Source organism: Triticum aestivum, chromosome 7D, assembly GCF_018294505.1.
Source record: "Triticum aestivum cultivar Chinese Spring chromosome 7D, IWGSC CS RefSeq v2.1, whole genome shotgun sequence".
Classification (NCBI taxonomy): Eukaryota; Viridiplantae; Streptophyta; class Magnoliopsida; order Poales; family Poaceae; genus Triticum; species Triticum aestivum.
Genome location: NC_057814.1, coordinates 605,784,176 through 605,799,632, shown reverse-complemented (window position 1 = coordinate 605,799,632; position 15,457 = coordinate 605,784,176). Strand labels below are relative to the sequence as shown.

Below are 15,457 nucleotides of genomic sequence, written 5' to 3'. Positions count from 1 at the left end.
TAGACAAAATATAGACAGCACACATCAACAACAGATTCATCGAATACAATAGAAGATTAGTCTCTGAATACAATTCATCATTTTAGTCTCCGAATACAATTCATCATATTAGTCTCCGAATTAAAAAGACCGAACAAAGATAGAACATTATATTACAAGTCTCGAGACCGCGAGTTTGTCTTCACATTACAAGTCGATATCGATCATCTAAACTACCATCACATAGAAGAGAGCTGCGGTCATCACGATGAGCATCATCACGATGAAACTCGTCTTCATCCGGTTCCTCCAACGCTCCCTCCCCTCTCCCGCTAGATAGCGGGCGTATCTAGATTCGGCCTCGGCCCTAGTGGCGTACCCTTTGTAACTGTTACCGCTGAATCGGTGAACCTGTCTCCGACACTCCTCCCAGTCGTCGTAGACTCCGGGAACCTTACCCTTGTACACGACATACCACGGCATCGCTATGCAGTAGCCAAACGAAACGTTAGTACCAATTCACAGACAATACATAAGCAATATATAAGTATGCAACAGAACGATCGGAAGAGAAAAGCAAGACATTAATAGCATCGATTACATCTAACTTGAAGGACTCTCGAAACCAAAGAGACATACTACAAGTTCATTAAAGTTTAATTACAACATGAGCCAATCGATGTTTCAGAACTAGACACAGCATCACTGCTTTCGACTCGACTCAAGGGACCGGAGCGTGGATGAAGCCGCCGTCTATCGTGGGAGTCATGAAACAACGGGCGTTGTCAGCCTGCATTTGTAGGATTGTGTCGATGTCACTGTTGGACGGTTGATTTCTGAGGTAGAACTGCCCCGAGGTACGAAGGACATCTTGATGGATGCTTTCCGCAAACTCCGACTGGATGCGAAAGAATTCTTGTCTGATGTCCGCGTCCTGGATTGCCGACACGCTCGCGGCCCAATCTTTGAGTCTACTCGGTAGCAGAAGTTGATGATGGTCCCGTACGATCGCCCGCATGTGATGGATGGCGTAGTAGGCACCCTTCTGACCGCCAGGCGGCTGCTTGACGCAGCAGAACGTCGTATTGTGGGAGAACACGTGCTTGCCGTACTTACGAATAGGCCTGGTGAAGGTGCCTCCAGATTTGACGTAGCCGGGGAGAACATCATCAAGAACCTTCTTGACATTTGTGTAGTCTACGTTCGACTGACGGTCCGGGTCGAAATACGTGGCCATGGAATATTTGGGGCTTAGGAGGATGAGCGTGCAATGTGTGTCACTGCAGAAAACACGGAATGTTAAAAGAAAAACGATCGAAATCTAAGAATTCATATGTTACGGGGCGGTTGAGGGGAGGACTTACTCGGGAAAGTAAGGCACGAGGAAGTTATCCTTATCTTGGTTTGCCAGAATGATGCCTTCGAGGTAAGAACTCGCGACTTGCCGGTCCCCAGCGCTGCCCAAGATCTTGGCACGCATGTAGAAGGGGTCGACTATCACGATGCCCGGGGTCTTGTCGCGAATGATCCGCATCTCCATACTCAGCGAAAATAGCCGAACGAAGGTGTAGTGCAGCGGATGAAGGTTCAACATAGCGTGGATGTCATCAAACCGTAGGACGATCGTACCCCCGATGGAGTTATCCACAAAGCCCTTGCCCTCTGGCACCTTGGCCGCGAAAACCGGGTATGCAACATCCTTCTCTCTGAGACGCCGCTTCTCCAAAGAAAGAACACTGTCATGCAGACTCCGCATAGCACCGGTTGCAGCATCGAGCATATTTCTCGGTAGCATCGGCCTACCCGCCACATGCACCCTCCTCGAGATATCCGCAGTTGAAGGTGGCCCGTCCTGAGCACGGATCGTACTCGCTGCCGGCTGGCCCGCACCCTTGTTAGTCTTTCTTTTGCGTGCCTTCTTCTTCTCCTGTAATGGGACCGAGTTCTGCTCACAGACCGCCTTCTTGAGTGTGTTGGGGCTGATCATATTTCGCACCTCGCCTATCTGAGGCTCGGTGAAGTCGGCAGCTGGAGGCGTCTCCTGAGAGCTGAACTGCAGACGACGCCTGTTGCAACTTGGCTTCTCCGCGGTACCAGCTAGATCGCACACGTCTTTTGTTGGGTTGGGTTCTTGAGAAGGAGGCCCCATGAAGTCGCCACCGTCCCCATGATCGGCAAAGTACTGATCGACGTTGGCAAATGTATCGTCGTCGTCGTCGTTCTGATCCTGTGCCATATGCATGTTTGGATCCAGTGGCATAGGGATGTCCGGCACCGTTGCGGCGGTCTTGCCATGGGGCCGACTTGGCGCCGGCACGACTGGCGGTGTTTTCTTTGGGGTGGTGTCCCCCGCCCCCAAACGAATCTGGATCTTCGGCCAAAGTAGGGGCCAGCTCAGGCAGGCGCTGAGGGTCATCACGTCATCATCGTCGGCCCCGATGGGTCGAATCGGAGGTAACAACTCGTCGCAGCCTGGCAGCACCCGAACCAGTTGAACCCTAAACAAGTTGGGTGGCATCTGGGTACCGTGGAACAAGGGGTTGCCCGGTTGAACGATTTTGCCCTTGGCGACATCGACCAACTCGTTGTTCACGAAGTGCAGGAGAGTGCACGGAACGTCGGCGGCGCCCTGCGAAAACATGTAGGGCGTTAGGGATGCCCAGTCAAAGGCAAGGAGATGAAGTCCTCGGCTGAGAGAGGCTTAATTAGTTACCGTGATGATGGCGTCGAGCTCGGCTAATGTCGAGGCACCACCAACGGCGGGCGTGCAGTTGACGGAGGGGCCGCTTGCTACAGAGGTGCCGGCCGGCGTACACCCGGGTGCATTAAGCTCCCGTGCCGGCGTCAGAGACACCAATGCCGCCTCCGCCGGAGACACCAATGGCCCCGCCATCGCGTTCTGCGAGTTGCTGGCCGTGAAGCTAGGAATCGGGGGCGGCCCCTGTTGGCCGCCCGCAATCCACGCACTAATCCCCTGGATCAAGGTAGGCACAATGGCGGTGATCGTCGCTCCGAGTTGTTGTTGCACTTGCTCTTGGACAATCTCCGGAATCCGCGCCACCTGTGCCCTGAATTCTTGTACCTCGCGCGCCTGGCTTTCCGAGCTGGTCTTTTTCTCCTTTCGCCCACCAGTGTTATAGTATGACGACCATTTTGTCGACAAGCCTTTGCCGGCCACACGACCAGCTGACGTCGGCTTACTGAGCTTATCCTTGTTCTTCATTACATTCAACGCCCTATTTAGAATGGTGTCCCAAGGGTTGCTCTTAGTCGACCCCACGCCACTGCTTTCAGTCGCCTGCGGAAGGAATGTGAACCATTTAGAAATTTGGCTTCATTAATTAGAATGCAACCATATGGAGCTAATTACGCGGGGGTGTATTCCTTACTAGAACAAGCTCAAGCGCCCTGGTCTTCGGATCCGTGGTAAGCTCCTTTGTTTTCGGGTCCTTCTTGTACCGGGCCCTGACAAAGTTCCTGGTCTGCTTGTCACCGTATTTATCGAAGAGGGGCGGTAGGCCTTGCTCGGCACGGTCCGCCTCCTCCTTGTCCCATATAGGCTCCGCCACTCTGTAACCGCCGGGACCGAGTGTGTGTTCCCCTAAGTTCAGCTCCCGCATTTCTTTCCCCCACTTACTTGATTCGGAGTTTGCGGTGCTCGAGCAATTGATCTTGAAGTCGTTGTAGTCATCTTCGGTGATCGAAGGATTTTTCTCCTTGATCTTCTCATAACTCTCACCTTTCTCGATCATTCTCTTCACATTGCTTTTCCAAGTAGACAGGGCCTTGCTCATCTTCGTGAGGGCAGCATTGTTCACTTTATTCCCTTTGAGGCTTGTGTTTTCAAATTCAGCGGGGAACTTGTATCGTTCGTGCAGCTTCGTGAAGAGGAGGTTGCGCAAATTCCCTCGGTCAGGATGCCTCAGGTTCTCGGCGTTGATCGAGACGGTGCTCCGGAGAATGCACCCGAGCTGAAGCGAGTACCCCTTGACTATTCGTTCGGGCGCCGTTGGATTCCCGTCGGAGTCCACTTCAGTAACTTCCTCCTTGAGGGTGCGGAGCACGGTCGGGCGCCGGTCCTTCCGTTGCCTCTTCGGTTGGCTGCCATCTGTGCGTGCGCCGCCATCATCAGTGGTGGCATCCTCGGCGGCACCATCAGTGGTGGCATCAGTGGGGTCATCCTCGGCGGTACCATCAGTGGTCTCAGGATCGGTGGGGAAGGCGGTGTCCTCATACAAGTGAGGTTGTTCCTCCATTTCCTAGGACAGCTTCCAGAATGGCTTGACGCCCGAACCCCCGGCCTCATCGTTGTTGGCCATGTTTCTCTCTAAATAGGAAAAAAGTTTGGTCAAAAAGTTGGTTATTGTCAAGGAACAAGATCATGGTCTCATCATTTAGGGTTTGTCGACACCGAGGCATCCTAAAAGCTAAGCTTTTATCATTGAGGGTTTTTCGACGCCGAGGCACCCTAAAAGCCTAAGCTTTCATCATTTCGGTTTTTATCGACACCGAGGCACCCTAAAAGCCATGCATTAGTCACAAGTACGCCGGGGCACTTGATCCTACTTAATTAACTACTAAGATACCCCGGCCCATGCATTAGTCACAAGTACCCCATATGTCCTATTTTTAGCAAAGTCATGCTAAAATTCACGGAAAATTTCAGCATGACCTTTTCTGAAAATAGGACATATGGAGTACCCGAATTTGCCGGAACGGAAGTTAATCGACATTCCGGCAAACTCAAGGGCCTCTCGGGTGGACAAGGCAAAAAAGGCCTCCATCACAACATGGAAAATACATTGGTATGTGAAGAGGTGAAACAATATATGCATCTCCAAGCAGTACCATTCAACATTTTGGACAAAACACTACAAGCAACATGAGACACTGAAAACAATTGCTACCAATGAATCTACACTTCTATAACAAAATAAATCAGAAACTTAGTCTGTCATCATTAGGCAGCCACCATTAGTTATTCCGTTATGTTAAAGCAAATAAAACAGAGAATTGACTTGTGCAATCTGCAGGTAGCAGTAGCAGGGACGCGCAGGTTACTGCTGGTGGCATCTGAGATGTTTCACGAACGTCGGGTGTGTGCCAATGTATGCAAAGAATTGAAGATTGAAAAAGTTTCGAGCTATGCTGGAAGTTGATTGTGTGATGAGCTTCTTTTAAACGACAGTCGCTTTCAGAAAGAGATTGTTTGGTTTTTGTAATAGACTAAGTTTTTGTAATAGATTATGTTAAAGCAAATAAAATGAGTTCAATACTGATAAATGTTAGGAGTGTAAGAAGATTCAGTTAGCACTGTAATCCATTAGCATAAGTAAAACTACAGTGGTAAATTCAGTTACTGTACTGATGTTACATCAGAGTTTGAAAATTCAGTTATTGTACTGACTAAATTCTCCTTGCAAGCAGTACTATCATGCCAGAAACCATTTGTGTGTGAGTAATACTGTGATTTGGTCTAGAGTACTCTTATTTGCAAGGAGTACTCTGCAGTTGTAGGAGTAATTCATTTGGAAAACTGGGTAAAACTGTAGCTTTTGCTCTAGAGTACTGTGATTTGTACTCCCAGCTGACTAGAGTAGGAATAGTTACTGTTATTTGCTCCTACAGCTGACTAGAGTAGGAGTATTTCACCTGCATCACAGTGATACATTCATAGGCCGGGTCTTGAGGAAAAGGTAGATGTACTTATAATTCAGACGAAAAACAAAATTATTGTCAAGTCATTAAACAAGGGAAATCTATCTATCACAACCGGTGATCTATTTTCAGCTTGACAAGTGCATCATCATATTTGTCGCTTTTACATGTGTTTGTTTTTCTTAGCTGAACCTGACAAACCTGAGGGTGCATCATCATATTTGTAATGACTGAAAATATTTACTTCAGGAAATATTTACTACTGTAGTTTCTGTTACAAACAAAAAAAAGACTGAAGTTTGTCCTAGCTATATTTCAGGATGATTTTTCAGTTGCTCATGCTTTTTACACATAATTTTTTGCTACTGTTTTTTTAATTTGCTACTGCTTTTTTTTATTTGCTACTGTTTTTATACCTAAACAAAATTTCCCTAGCTATATTTGCTACTCTTTTTTTATTTGCTACTGTTTTTATACCTAATTTTTTTGCTACTGTTTTTAAAATTGCTACTATTCTTTTAAAATTGCTACTGTTTTTTATACCTAAACAAAATTACCCTAGCTATATTTGCTAATATTTTTTATTTGCTACTGTTTTTATACCTAATTTTTTTGGTACTGTTTTTTTAAATTGCTACTGTTTTTGCTACTACCCTAATTTCCTAAAAGATTTCTAACTTTGCTAACTGTGCTAGATTTGCCCTAAAATTTACTGCCCTAACCCTAAAATTTGCAAACCCTACACCCTAAAATTTACAAAGGGGAAGGAGGAGGCCGGAGGGGGAGGGAGAGGTGGGGGCAGTACCTGAGGAGGCGGAGGAGGCCGGAGGGGACAAGGAGGAGGTCGGAGCGGCGCGACGGTGGCGCGGACGAGGAGGAGGGCGAGGACGAGGACGACGGGGCGGCGGCGTCGGGAGAGGAGAGGGGAAGGGGATCGAGGGCGACGTCGAGGGGCGAGGAGGAGGTCGGGGCAGCGGCGTTGGGAGAGGAGAGGGGAAGGGGCAGCGGCGTCGGGGCGTCGGGGCGGAGACGGGGACGACGGGGCGGCGTCGAGGCGGCGGGGCAGCGGCGTCAGGAGAGGAGAGGGGAAGGGGATCGAGGACGAGGGCGAGGGAGAGAGAGGGGATAGGTTATCTTCCAACAGGTACATCCATACTAATGGCGCACCTCACCCTGGTGCGCCATAAGTACATCCATACTAATGGCGCACCTCACCCTGGTGCGCCATTAGTATTTTTTTTTGATTTCTGCTCGAGCCAACAGGTTATCTTCCACCTGACCTGATCCACACCAAGTTCCCTCTACTAGCTTGACTGGTCAGCAGCCAGTTCTCACACCAGGAGGTCCTGGGTTCGATTCCCAGGCTGCACAATTTTTTTATGCATTTAAAATGCTATTTGATATTTATTTGTGTTTAAATATGTTCAAACTTGTTTAAATCATAACAGTAATATTTTTTATAAGACAGTAATAATTTTTTAAAAAATATCATCAAACAGTAATGCCGGTGGAGCGGGGGAGGGTGCGCGGGGTGCGGGGGGCCGGTGGACCGGGGGGTGCTCGGCGGCGAGGGGGACCGGATCTGGCGAGGTGGGATAGCGATCGAGATGGAGGGGGATCGAGATCGAGTGTCCATGAAATTTAAAAATATTCATGATAGTTCAAAAAGTGCCCATGAAATACAATCGAGAAATGAAGGCTACGATTTAAATACAATCGATCTTAGCTAGCTATCTGTTCACAATCTTCTTGCCCTTCTTTTTCGCAAATGGAGTTCTTCTGTGGAACGGACGTCCTTTAGGTAGGGTGGTCCTGCTTCTTCTTGTGGTGTATGCTGCTACTTCATCATCGTCGTCATGTTCGATTCTCGGGTTGCCGTACTTGTCGAAGTCTTGCTCATTGGCTACTCCATCCATTCCGATGATCTTCCTTTTGCCTCTCCTCACGACAACACGACTGGGCTTTGACGGGTCGGTAATGAAGAAGCATTGGTCCACTTGGGAAGCCAGTATCCATGGCTCATTTTTCGCGGTGACGTTTGCGCCTGCGGTCTTGGATTTGGCTTCGGGTATAACCATGGTGGTGAAATACCGGTCTTCTTTTAGGACGCTCTTGGCCCATCTGACACGGAACATCGGGACCTTCTCTCCAGCGTAGCTCAGCTCCCAGATCTCCTCGATCCTTCCGTAGTATCTGTCCTTGTCGTTACCGGTGTAGGATTCCATCGTTACCCCGGAGTTTTGATAACCATCGCTCTTCATGTCCTTGGCCTCGGTGTAGAATGTGTAGCCGTTGATATCGTACGCCTCATAGGTCATCAGGTTGTGCTCGACGCCCTGTGACAAGGCGAGTATGAGTTGTTCTTCCGCGGAAGAATCCTCATGTAAAGGGTACGACAGAAGCTTCTTCTTGAACCAACGCGTGAAACATGAGTTGTGCTCTTTGAGTATATCTCCGTCCGTCCTCTGTTGGCCTCGGTCATTGTACGTCTTCTTAATAAAGGTTTTGTGCTCTACCACCCAAGGATCGACCACGTCTATGTGTTGTAGCGCGACTAGGTTTGCTCTTTCAAAGTCGGCGAGTCGACCCTCGAAGTCGACATGCATTTCACGGCGACCCTCACGGTGACCCCATCCAGTGAGCCTGCCGAGGTGCCTGTTGACGGGTAGACCAACGGGGTTCTCGATGCCTAGATAATTCGTGCAGTAGGAGATGCACTCTTCGGTCAGAAAGCCCCTGGCTATGCTTCCCTCTGGACGTGACATGTTGCGAACGTATCCTTTGATGATACCATTCATCCTTTCGAACGGCATCATGCTGTGCAGGAACGTCGGCCCGAGTTGGATGATATCGTCCACGATATGGACCAGCAGATGCACCATAACGTCGAAGAATGCGGGCGGGAAGTACATCTCAAGCTCGCATAGTATCAGCACGATCTCTTCCTGTAGCCTTCTGAGTTGCCTCACGCCAACAGACTTCTGAGAGATGACGTCGAAAAAGTTGCATAGGCCAAATAGCGTTTCACGGACGTGCGCGTCCATGATCCCACGGATTGCAACTGGAAGTATCTGCGTCATCAGCACGTGACAGTCGTGAGACTTCATCCCGCTGAACTTCAGCTTCGCTAGGTCTAGGTATCTGCTTATCTTCCCCGCGTAACCGTAAGGAAGTTTTACTCCTACGAGGCAGGTGAAAAACTGCTCGATCTCCTCCTGACTTAGAGTGAAGCACGCGGGAGGGTAGTCATTTCCGGTCTTCTTGGCCTTTTTGCCTTTGCGACGACTTTCCGTGTCCTGCTTCACCTCATCATCATCATCATCATCATCATCATATATAGCGTGAAGCTCCTGCCTGATGCCCATTGATTTCAAGTCTGCCCTTGCTTTCGGCCCATCTTTGGTCCTCTCTGGCATGTTGAGCAGGGTACCAAGCAGACTCTCGCACACGTTCTTCGTGATATGCATGACATCAAGGCTGTGAGGCACATGGTGGATCTTCCAGTACGGCAAGTCCCAGAAAATAGACCTCGTTTTCCATACCTTCAGCAGCGGCTCTGGCGCCTTTCGCTTCTTTCCCGGCTCTGGCACCTTTTGCTTCTTTCCCGGCAGTGGGCAGTCTTTCCAATTTTTCAACAGCTCGTCTATTTCCTCGCCGCTCCTCGTACGCGGGCGTCCTCGGGGTTCGGTTTCACCATCGAATAGATCCTTGCGTTTTCTCCACGGGTCATCGTCGCGAAGCCACCTTTGATGTCCCATGAACACGGTTTTCGAAGACCCGGGATCTCTATCTAGCTGGCGATACGTTGTGTCATCCATGCACCTGACGCATCCAGAAAATCCGTGGACCACCTGCCCCGCGACATATCCGTAACCGAGATAGTCGTGCACCGTCGTGAGCAGCGCGGCTCTCATAGGGAAATATTCTTTCTCTGCGGCGTCCCACGTATTGGCTGGCGTTTTCCACAGCGTGTCAAGCTCCTCTTTCAGCAGCCCCAGATACAGATTGATGTCGTTCCCTGGTTGTTTCGGTCCTTCAATTAGCATACTCATGTGAATGTACTTCCTCTTCATGCACAACCAGGGGCGAAGGTTGTACATCCACACAAACACAGGCCAGGTGCTATGTGTGCTTCTCTGGCTGCCAAACGGATTGACTCCATCGGTGCTCGCGTCCAGCACGATGTTCCTTGGATCGTTCCCAAATTCTAGGTCTTCGAAGTTCAACGCTTGCCACTGGCTCGCATCCTTAGGGTGACTCAGCATCTTGTCTTTTTTATCTATCTCCGGATCATTTGCGTCATCTTCTCGCTTCTTCTCCTCCCTATCCGCGTGCCAACGCAGGAGCTTTGCTACCTTAGGGTCCGCGAAATACCGCTGCAGACGAGGAGTGATCGGAAAGTACCACACCACTTTTCGAGGAGCTTTCTTCCTCTTCTTGTATCGTGTGACGCCGCACACCGGACATATGGTAGACTCCGCGTGCTCATCCCGATAAATGATGCAATTGTTCATGCACACATGGTATTTCACGTGCGGTAAATCCAGAGGACACACGATTTTCTTCGCCTCCTCCAAACTGGTCGGGCACTTGTTCCCCTTGGGAAGACGTTCGTGCCAGAATGACATGTTCTCGTCGAAGCATGCGTCGGTCATTTTGTGTTTTACCTTCATCTCCAGAGCCATGAGCGTTACTTTCAGGCGGGTATCCTCGGGCCTGCATCCTTCATACAATGGAGTAACCGCGTCTAACTCAAGTTGATCCATCTTGGCTTTCTCTCGGGCGGCAGCTCTTGCGTTATCCGTCTGCTTGAGAAGCAGCTCTTGAATATGAGGGTCCTGCACCCAGCCCATCGATGGTCCAGCGTCGTCTGCTCCGCCGGCATCATCATCTTCATGATCATGCCCGTCGTCTGCTCCGGCATCTTCCTCATCATCATGTCCTGCATCTTCTGCATGATGACTGTGTACAGCATCACCGTCGTGATCATCTCCTGGGGATTCTTCGTCTTCTCGCCCGCCCGAGCCGCGGTGGTTGTTTTGCTGCCCTTCCTCATTTCTTGCCCGGCCCCATGGACGACTTCGTAGTCATCTTCATCACCTTGCCACCGATAGCCATCCATGAAACCACGCAAGAGCAGGTGGTCCCGCACCTGCCCGGATTCCGGGTCCGCAATAAGGCTCTTCAGCTTGCATCTTCGACACGGACATCTTATCTCCGTCTCGTTCTTTTGAAGCATCTCGGCCTTCGCGGACCTCAAAAACCTATTCACGATGCCTTCGGTCATCATGCGGACCATGGTCGCCTGCGGGGTAGAGCAAAACGATATTTTAGAACCAAGAAAAAATTTGGCATGACTTTCCCTAAAAATAGGACCAAAAAGAATGCTTAATGCCAAAATTCTCGCCGAAACGGAAATGAATCAACATTCCGGCAAAATATTGGCAACTATCGCATTTCAAATACCGGTACACCTCCAAACACAAACACATATGCAACACCACAAACATATGCAACACCACGAACATACATAGATCTAGCTAGGCCATAAAAAGTGCATGTGCACATTGTTGTAGGGAGAACAACATAAATATAGCTTCCCCCCTTACTTACCTATCAAAACAAGGTAATTTAACCACTTAAATTGAATGAATCTATGGTGGAAATGAGATGAAAAAGAGGAGGCACCCGAGACAAGGAGGAGGTGGAGAGAATGAAGTGGGGAGAAAGTGAGTGTGGGTAGGAGAGGCTGTCCAAAATATCTTGTTGCTGCCCACTTACTAATGGCGCACCAACTCTAAATGCGCCATTAGTAATCCAGGTTACTAATGGTGCACCTTCTGGTGATGCGCCATTAGTAGTTTTGCAAAAAAAAAACATACTAATGGCGCACTGTTCCACAGTGCGCCATTACTAGTTTAAACTAGTAATGGCGCACGGTGGAAAAGTGCGCCATTAGTAGTTTTGCAAAAAAGGGAATAAAAAATATAATAGAAAAAACAACATTAGTGGCGCACTTTCCGGCAGGTGCACCATTACTAGTTACAACTAGTAATGGCGCACTGTGTCTGGATGCGCCATAAGTATGTTTGGACAGGCGCACTAGTTAAATTTTTTTTTGATACTAATGGCGCACCCTGGGCCAGGTGCGCCATTACTAGTTACAACTAGTAATGGCGCACTGTGTCTGGATGCGCCATTAGTATGTTTGGACAGGCGCACTAGTTAATTTTTTTTTGATACTAATGGCGCACCCTGCGCCATTAGTAGTTTCAACTCTAATGGCGTATCAGAAGGTGGTGCGTCATTAGTATATACTAATGGCGCACCGCTTGTCTGGTGCGCCATTAGTGTCAATCCCATCTATAGCCCTTTTTCTAGTAGTGCACACGCACGCGTGTAAGAGGGACCGGGAGGGGAAAAACAGGCGTGTGGGCGCTAGTTATTTTGCCCACACACAAGCGTGTGGGCTGGTCCTCTTAGGCACCACACAGAATGTGTGGGCAGATCCCTTAACGCCCACACGTTATCGGCGTCCTTGTTTTTTTACAAACCGCAATATTATCAGAAAACTTTGAAAAAACCTTGCTGCCAAACGCAGCCTTCTTTGTGCAAGGTTAATAACCACGTACCATATTATTGTTTCATTTCCCGAACAACAAAATTGCTGATACTGCAATGCGGTAGCAGAAACTGTAGCATTCAGAAATATCCGGTAACTAGCACCATCACCAATCATATCAGTCACCAGGTTATAGATAGAATCAAAACGAAAAGAGACAGAATTCAGAGAAAGCACATGGTTGCAATTCAGAAAAGAGGATTTCAGGGTTTCAAACAGCAATTGAACATCAGGCTGTATATAGAATCGAATCGAAATCGAACTCAAATCCTACGAAATGTGAATCACTGCATTGCATTCACCACCGAGTTCAGAGAAGCAAGTTTGCAATCCAGAGAAAACAAGCCAACTGACCAATCACCACGGCATGAGTTCAACTAGAGAATCGTCACGAACTAAGTATGGGATCGATCTATCTAATCTAACAAGAAACTAATCGTAGATTTGAAGCTTCTGGTACTCGTCGCCAGCGATGGCCTGGGTCATGATGGCCTCGGGGTTGACCACGCCGTCGTTCTGCAGGAAGATCTTGAGCACGTTCTTGGAGAAGCCGCTGACCATGGCGGCGCCGGGCTGGGTGGACGTCACGGGCGTCGACTTGGAGTCGCGCAGGTTCCAGAACACCACCTGGGGCACGGCGTCGCCGTAGCCGGCGTCCCTGAACTTGCGGCAGATGGCGGCGTAGTCCGTGTCCCACGACCCCTCGCCGTAGGGCATGCCGTTGTAGACGCCCCGCCCGCACGCCTCGCCGAACTCCATGTCGCTGTAGACGAAGACGGTTCTGATCATCTTCTCCGGCGGCAGCTGGGCCTCCCTGGCCGTGGCGAGGATGCGGTCGAACACGCCCTGGAAGTTGGTGCTCCCGTGCCACTCGAGCTTGGCGACGAACCGCATCTTGTCCCGCAGCGTCTCGCCCTTGATCACGTGGATGGAGGGCCTGGTGTGGAACGTGATCACCTTGCCCGCCCACGGCTCCTCGCTGAGCTCCGAGGTGAGCACGCCCAGCGCGATGGCCACCTCCATGGGGGTGCCCTCCATGCTCCCGGACACGTCGCAGATGGAGATGCAGTTGCGCAGCGAGCCCTTGGCGCGGAGGTCGTCCACCATGCGGCGCCACTGCAGCTCCGCCACCTCGTCCTCCTCGCCGCGGTAGGCCGCGGCGGCGATCTCGTGCGGCAGGACGGCGCCCGCCGCGATCTTGGCCTTGCCGGCCTCCACGTCCTCGAGGTACTTGGCGAAGCGCTCCTCGTCGTGCTTCTGGAAGAGGGCCTTGTAGCGCCGCATGGCCACCGAGGCGACGCGCGCGTAGGGCACTTCGTCCCACCGCTGCGCGCACATGTAGACCTCCGGGAGCTCCAGGGCCTTGCGGATGGGCGCCAGGACGTCGCGGCGGAGGCGGCGGAGGACGCGGTAGCTGTAGTGCTCGTCGGAGAGCTCGGCGTACTCGGGGTCGGAGTCGCGCGGGAAGAGGCGGCAGGCGATGGCCTCGCAGAGCAGCGTGGCGCGGTCGAAGGAGGAGCCCGGCGTGGGGCACCACTTGGCGGCGAGCCCGATCTTCCTCTTCTTGCCGCCGGGGGCCATCTGCTTCATGTCGGAGGCGAGCAGGGCGGCGAAGAAGTCGGCCACGGCGTCAAACAGGAAGCGGTACGCGCGGTCGCCGTAGTAGGTCTCGAGCGACTGCACGGCGAGCTTGGCCATGGTCCGGACCTTCTTCGGCACGCCCCGCTTGGAGGCCTTCTTCTGATCGACCTCCATGGCCTCCGTCTTCTGCTCCGCCACCTCCGTGACGGACCTGGTAGCGGCCTCGCGGGCGCGCTTGCGGCCGGCGAGCCTGGCGCGGAGGCCGACCCGCTGCTCCGCGAGCTGCTTGCCCTCCCTGCGCGCCTTGTCGGCGGCGGCGCCCTCCTTGGCGAGCCTGCGCACGTCCTGGCCACGGACGAGCCGGAAGAGCAGCTCGGGGAAGTCCTTGAGGTAGCCGAACTCGGCGAGCGCGGCGACGTTGCAGGCGAGCGTGCGCGGGTGGTGGTCGTGCAGCCACAGCGCGGCGGCGTAGAAGCCCTCCCTGTCCGACTTGCCGGTACCGCGCACGCCGCGGAGGTTGCAGGCGAGCTTGAGCGCCGTGAGCGGGTCGCGGGCCCAGGCGGCGGCGAGGAGCTCGCGCACGCGCGCGGCGGGCGTGGTCGGGACCACGTGGAAGAAGAAGTCGACGCAGGGGTCGCCCGAGTTGGCGTACGTGGCGTTGCAGTTCTCCGTGCGCGCCCGCCGCGGGGCCAGCGCCGCCTTGGCCTCGGCGGCGGACGGCGCGTTGAAGGCCGCGTCGAGGAGGTCGAGGAACGGGTGCGACTCCGGGGCGTCGTCGGCGGGCGAGGGGCGCGCCGCGCGGACCAGCGGCGGGCCCAGGAGGAGGCGCGGCGCGGCGGGACCCGTCTCCGTCGCCATGGATGGCTGCTAGGGTTTGGAGGTGGAGGATTCGAGGCGGGTGGCGGGTTCGGTTTTCGTGACGATGGAAGATTGCGATTCGAGGCTGAGAGGTTTGGTATTAATAACAGGAGTGGGAGGGTTAAGTCGGTATCTCATGGCTTAGGTCGGTGCCGGATTGAGTTACGGCCCAAATTGACGTCGCATTAGGAAAAAGGAAACCTTTCCCTGCGTGCTGCTTCCCTACTCCTCCTCCTCTGTTTTCTGTAAAAGCAGAGTACATGTATATACTGTATTTCTTGGTTTTTTTTGCGGGTACATATACATTTTCTTGTGAATGATCCGAGATCCAGATGGAGATGTCTGCTTTTGTATGCATATAAATGGGAAGATAGTGCCGAGTTTCTTTTTTAGAAAGAGGAATTTTGCAAACAATTTGTGAGAATGTGATTACAAGATTATCAAACAAATGCTGTTAACGAGGGTGCATAAATTCTATGTGTGATGCCGAAAGGGGCGAGCATGGGCGTGATAGCGAGCAACCGTAGGGGTGCTTTTCTCGGTACTAGTGGTTGGGGTCTGCCTGAGAGGGTTCCTTTGCGTTGCCATCTTGGCATTAGTCTGGCTTGTGCTGGTGTTATGTTGGCTCTGTATATTGGGTTGACTCATTATATTGTACTTGTTTTGACTTGGCTGAATGCTCTGATAACCATGCAAAAATGTGTTAAAAACATCGGCAATAAGCAAATTGAAGAACTCGACTCATTTGAGGCATGTCTC

The 15,457-nt window shown here is 51.5% G+C and overlaps 1 protein-coding gene across 1 annotated transcript; it reads right to left on the bottom strand.

The window, feature by feature from the left end:
- Positions 1–12,446: 12,446 nt before the first annotated feature.
- On the bottom strand, positions 12,447–14,811 carry LOC123167017 (uncharacterized). The gene has a single exon (XM_044584853.1). The coding sequence runs from the start codon at positions 14,696–14,698 to the stop codon at positions 12,692–12,694; it is 2,007 nt and encodes a 668-aa protein (XP_044440788.1). The 5' UTR covers positions 14,699–14,811; the 3' UTR covers positions 12,447–12,691.
- Between the last annotated feature and the right edge of the window lie 646 nt (positions 14,812–15,457).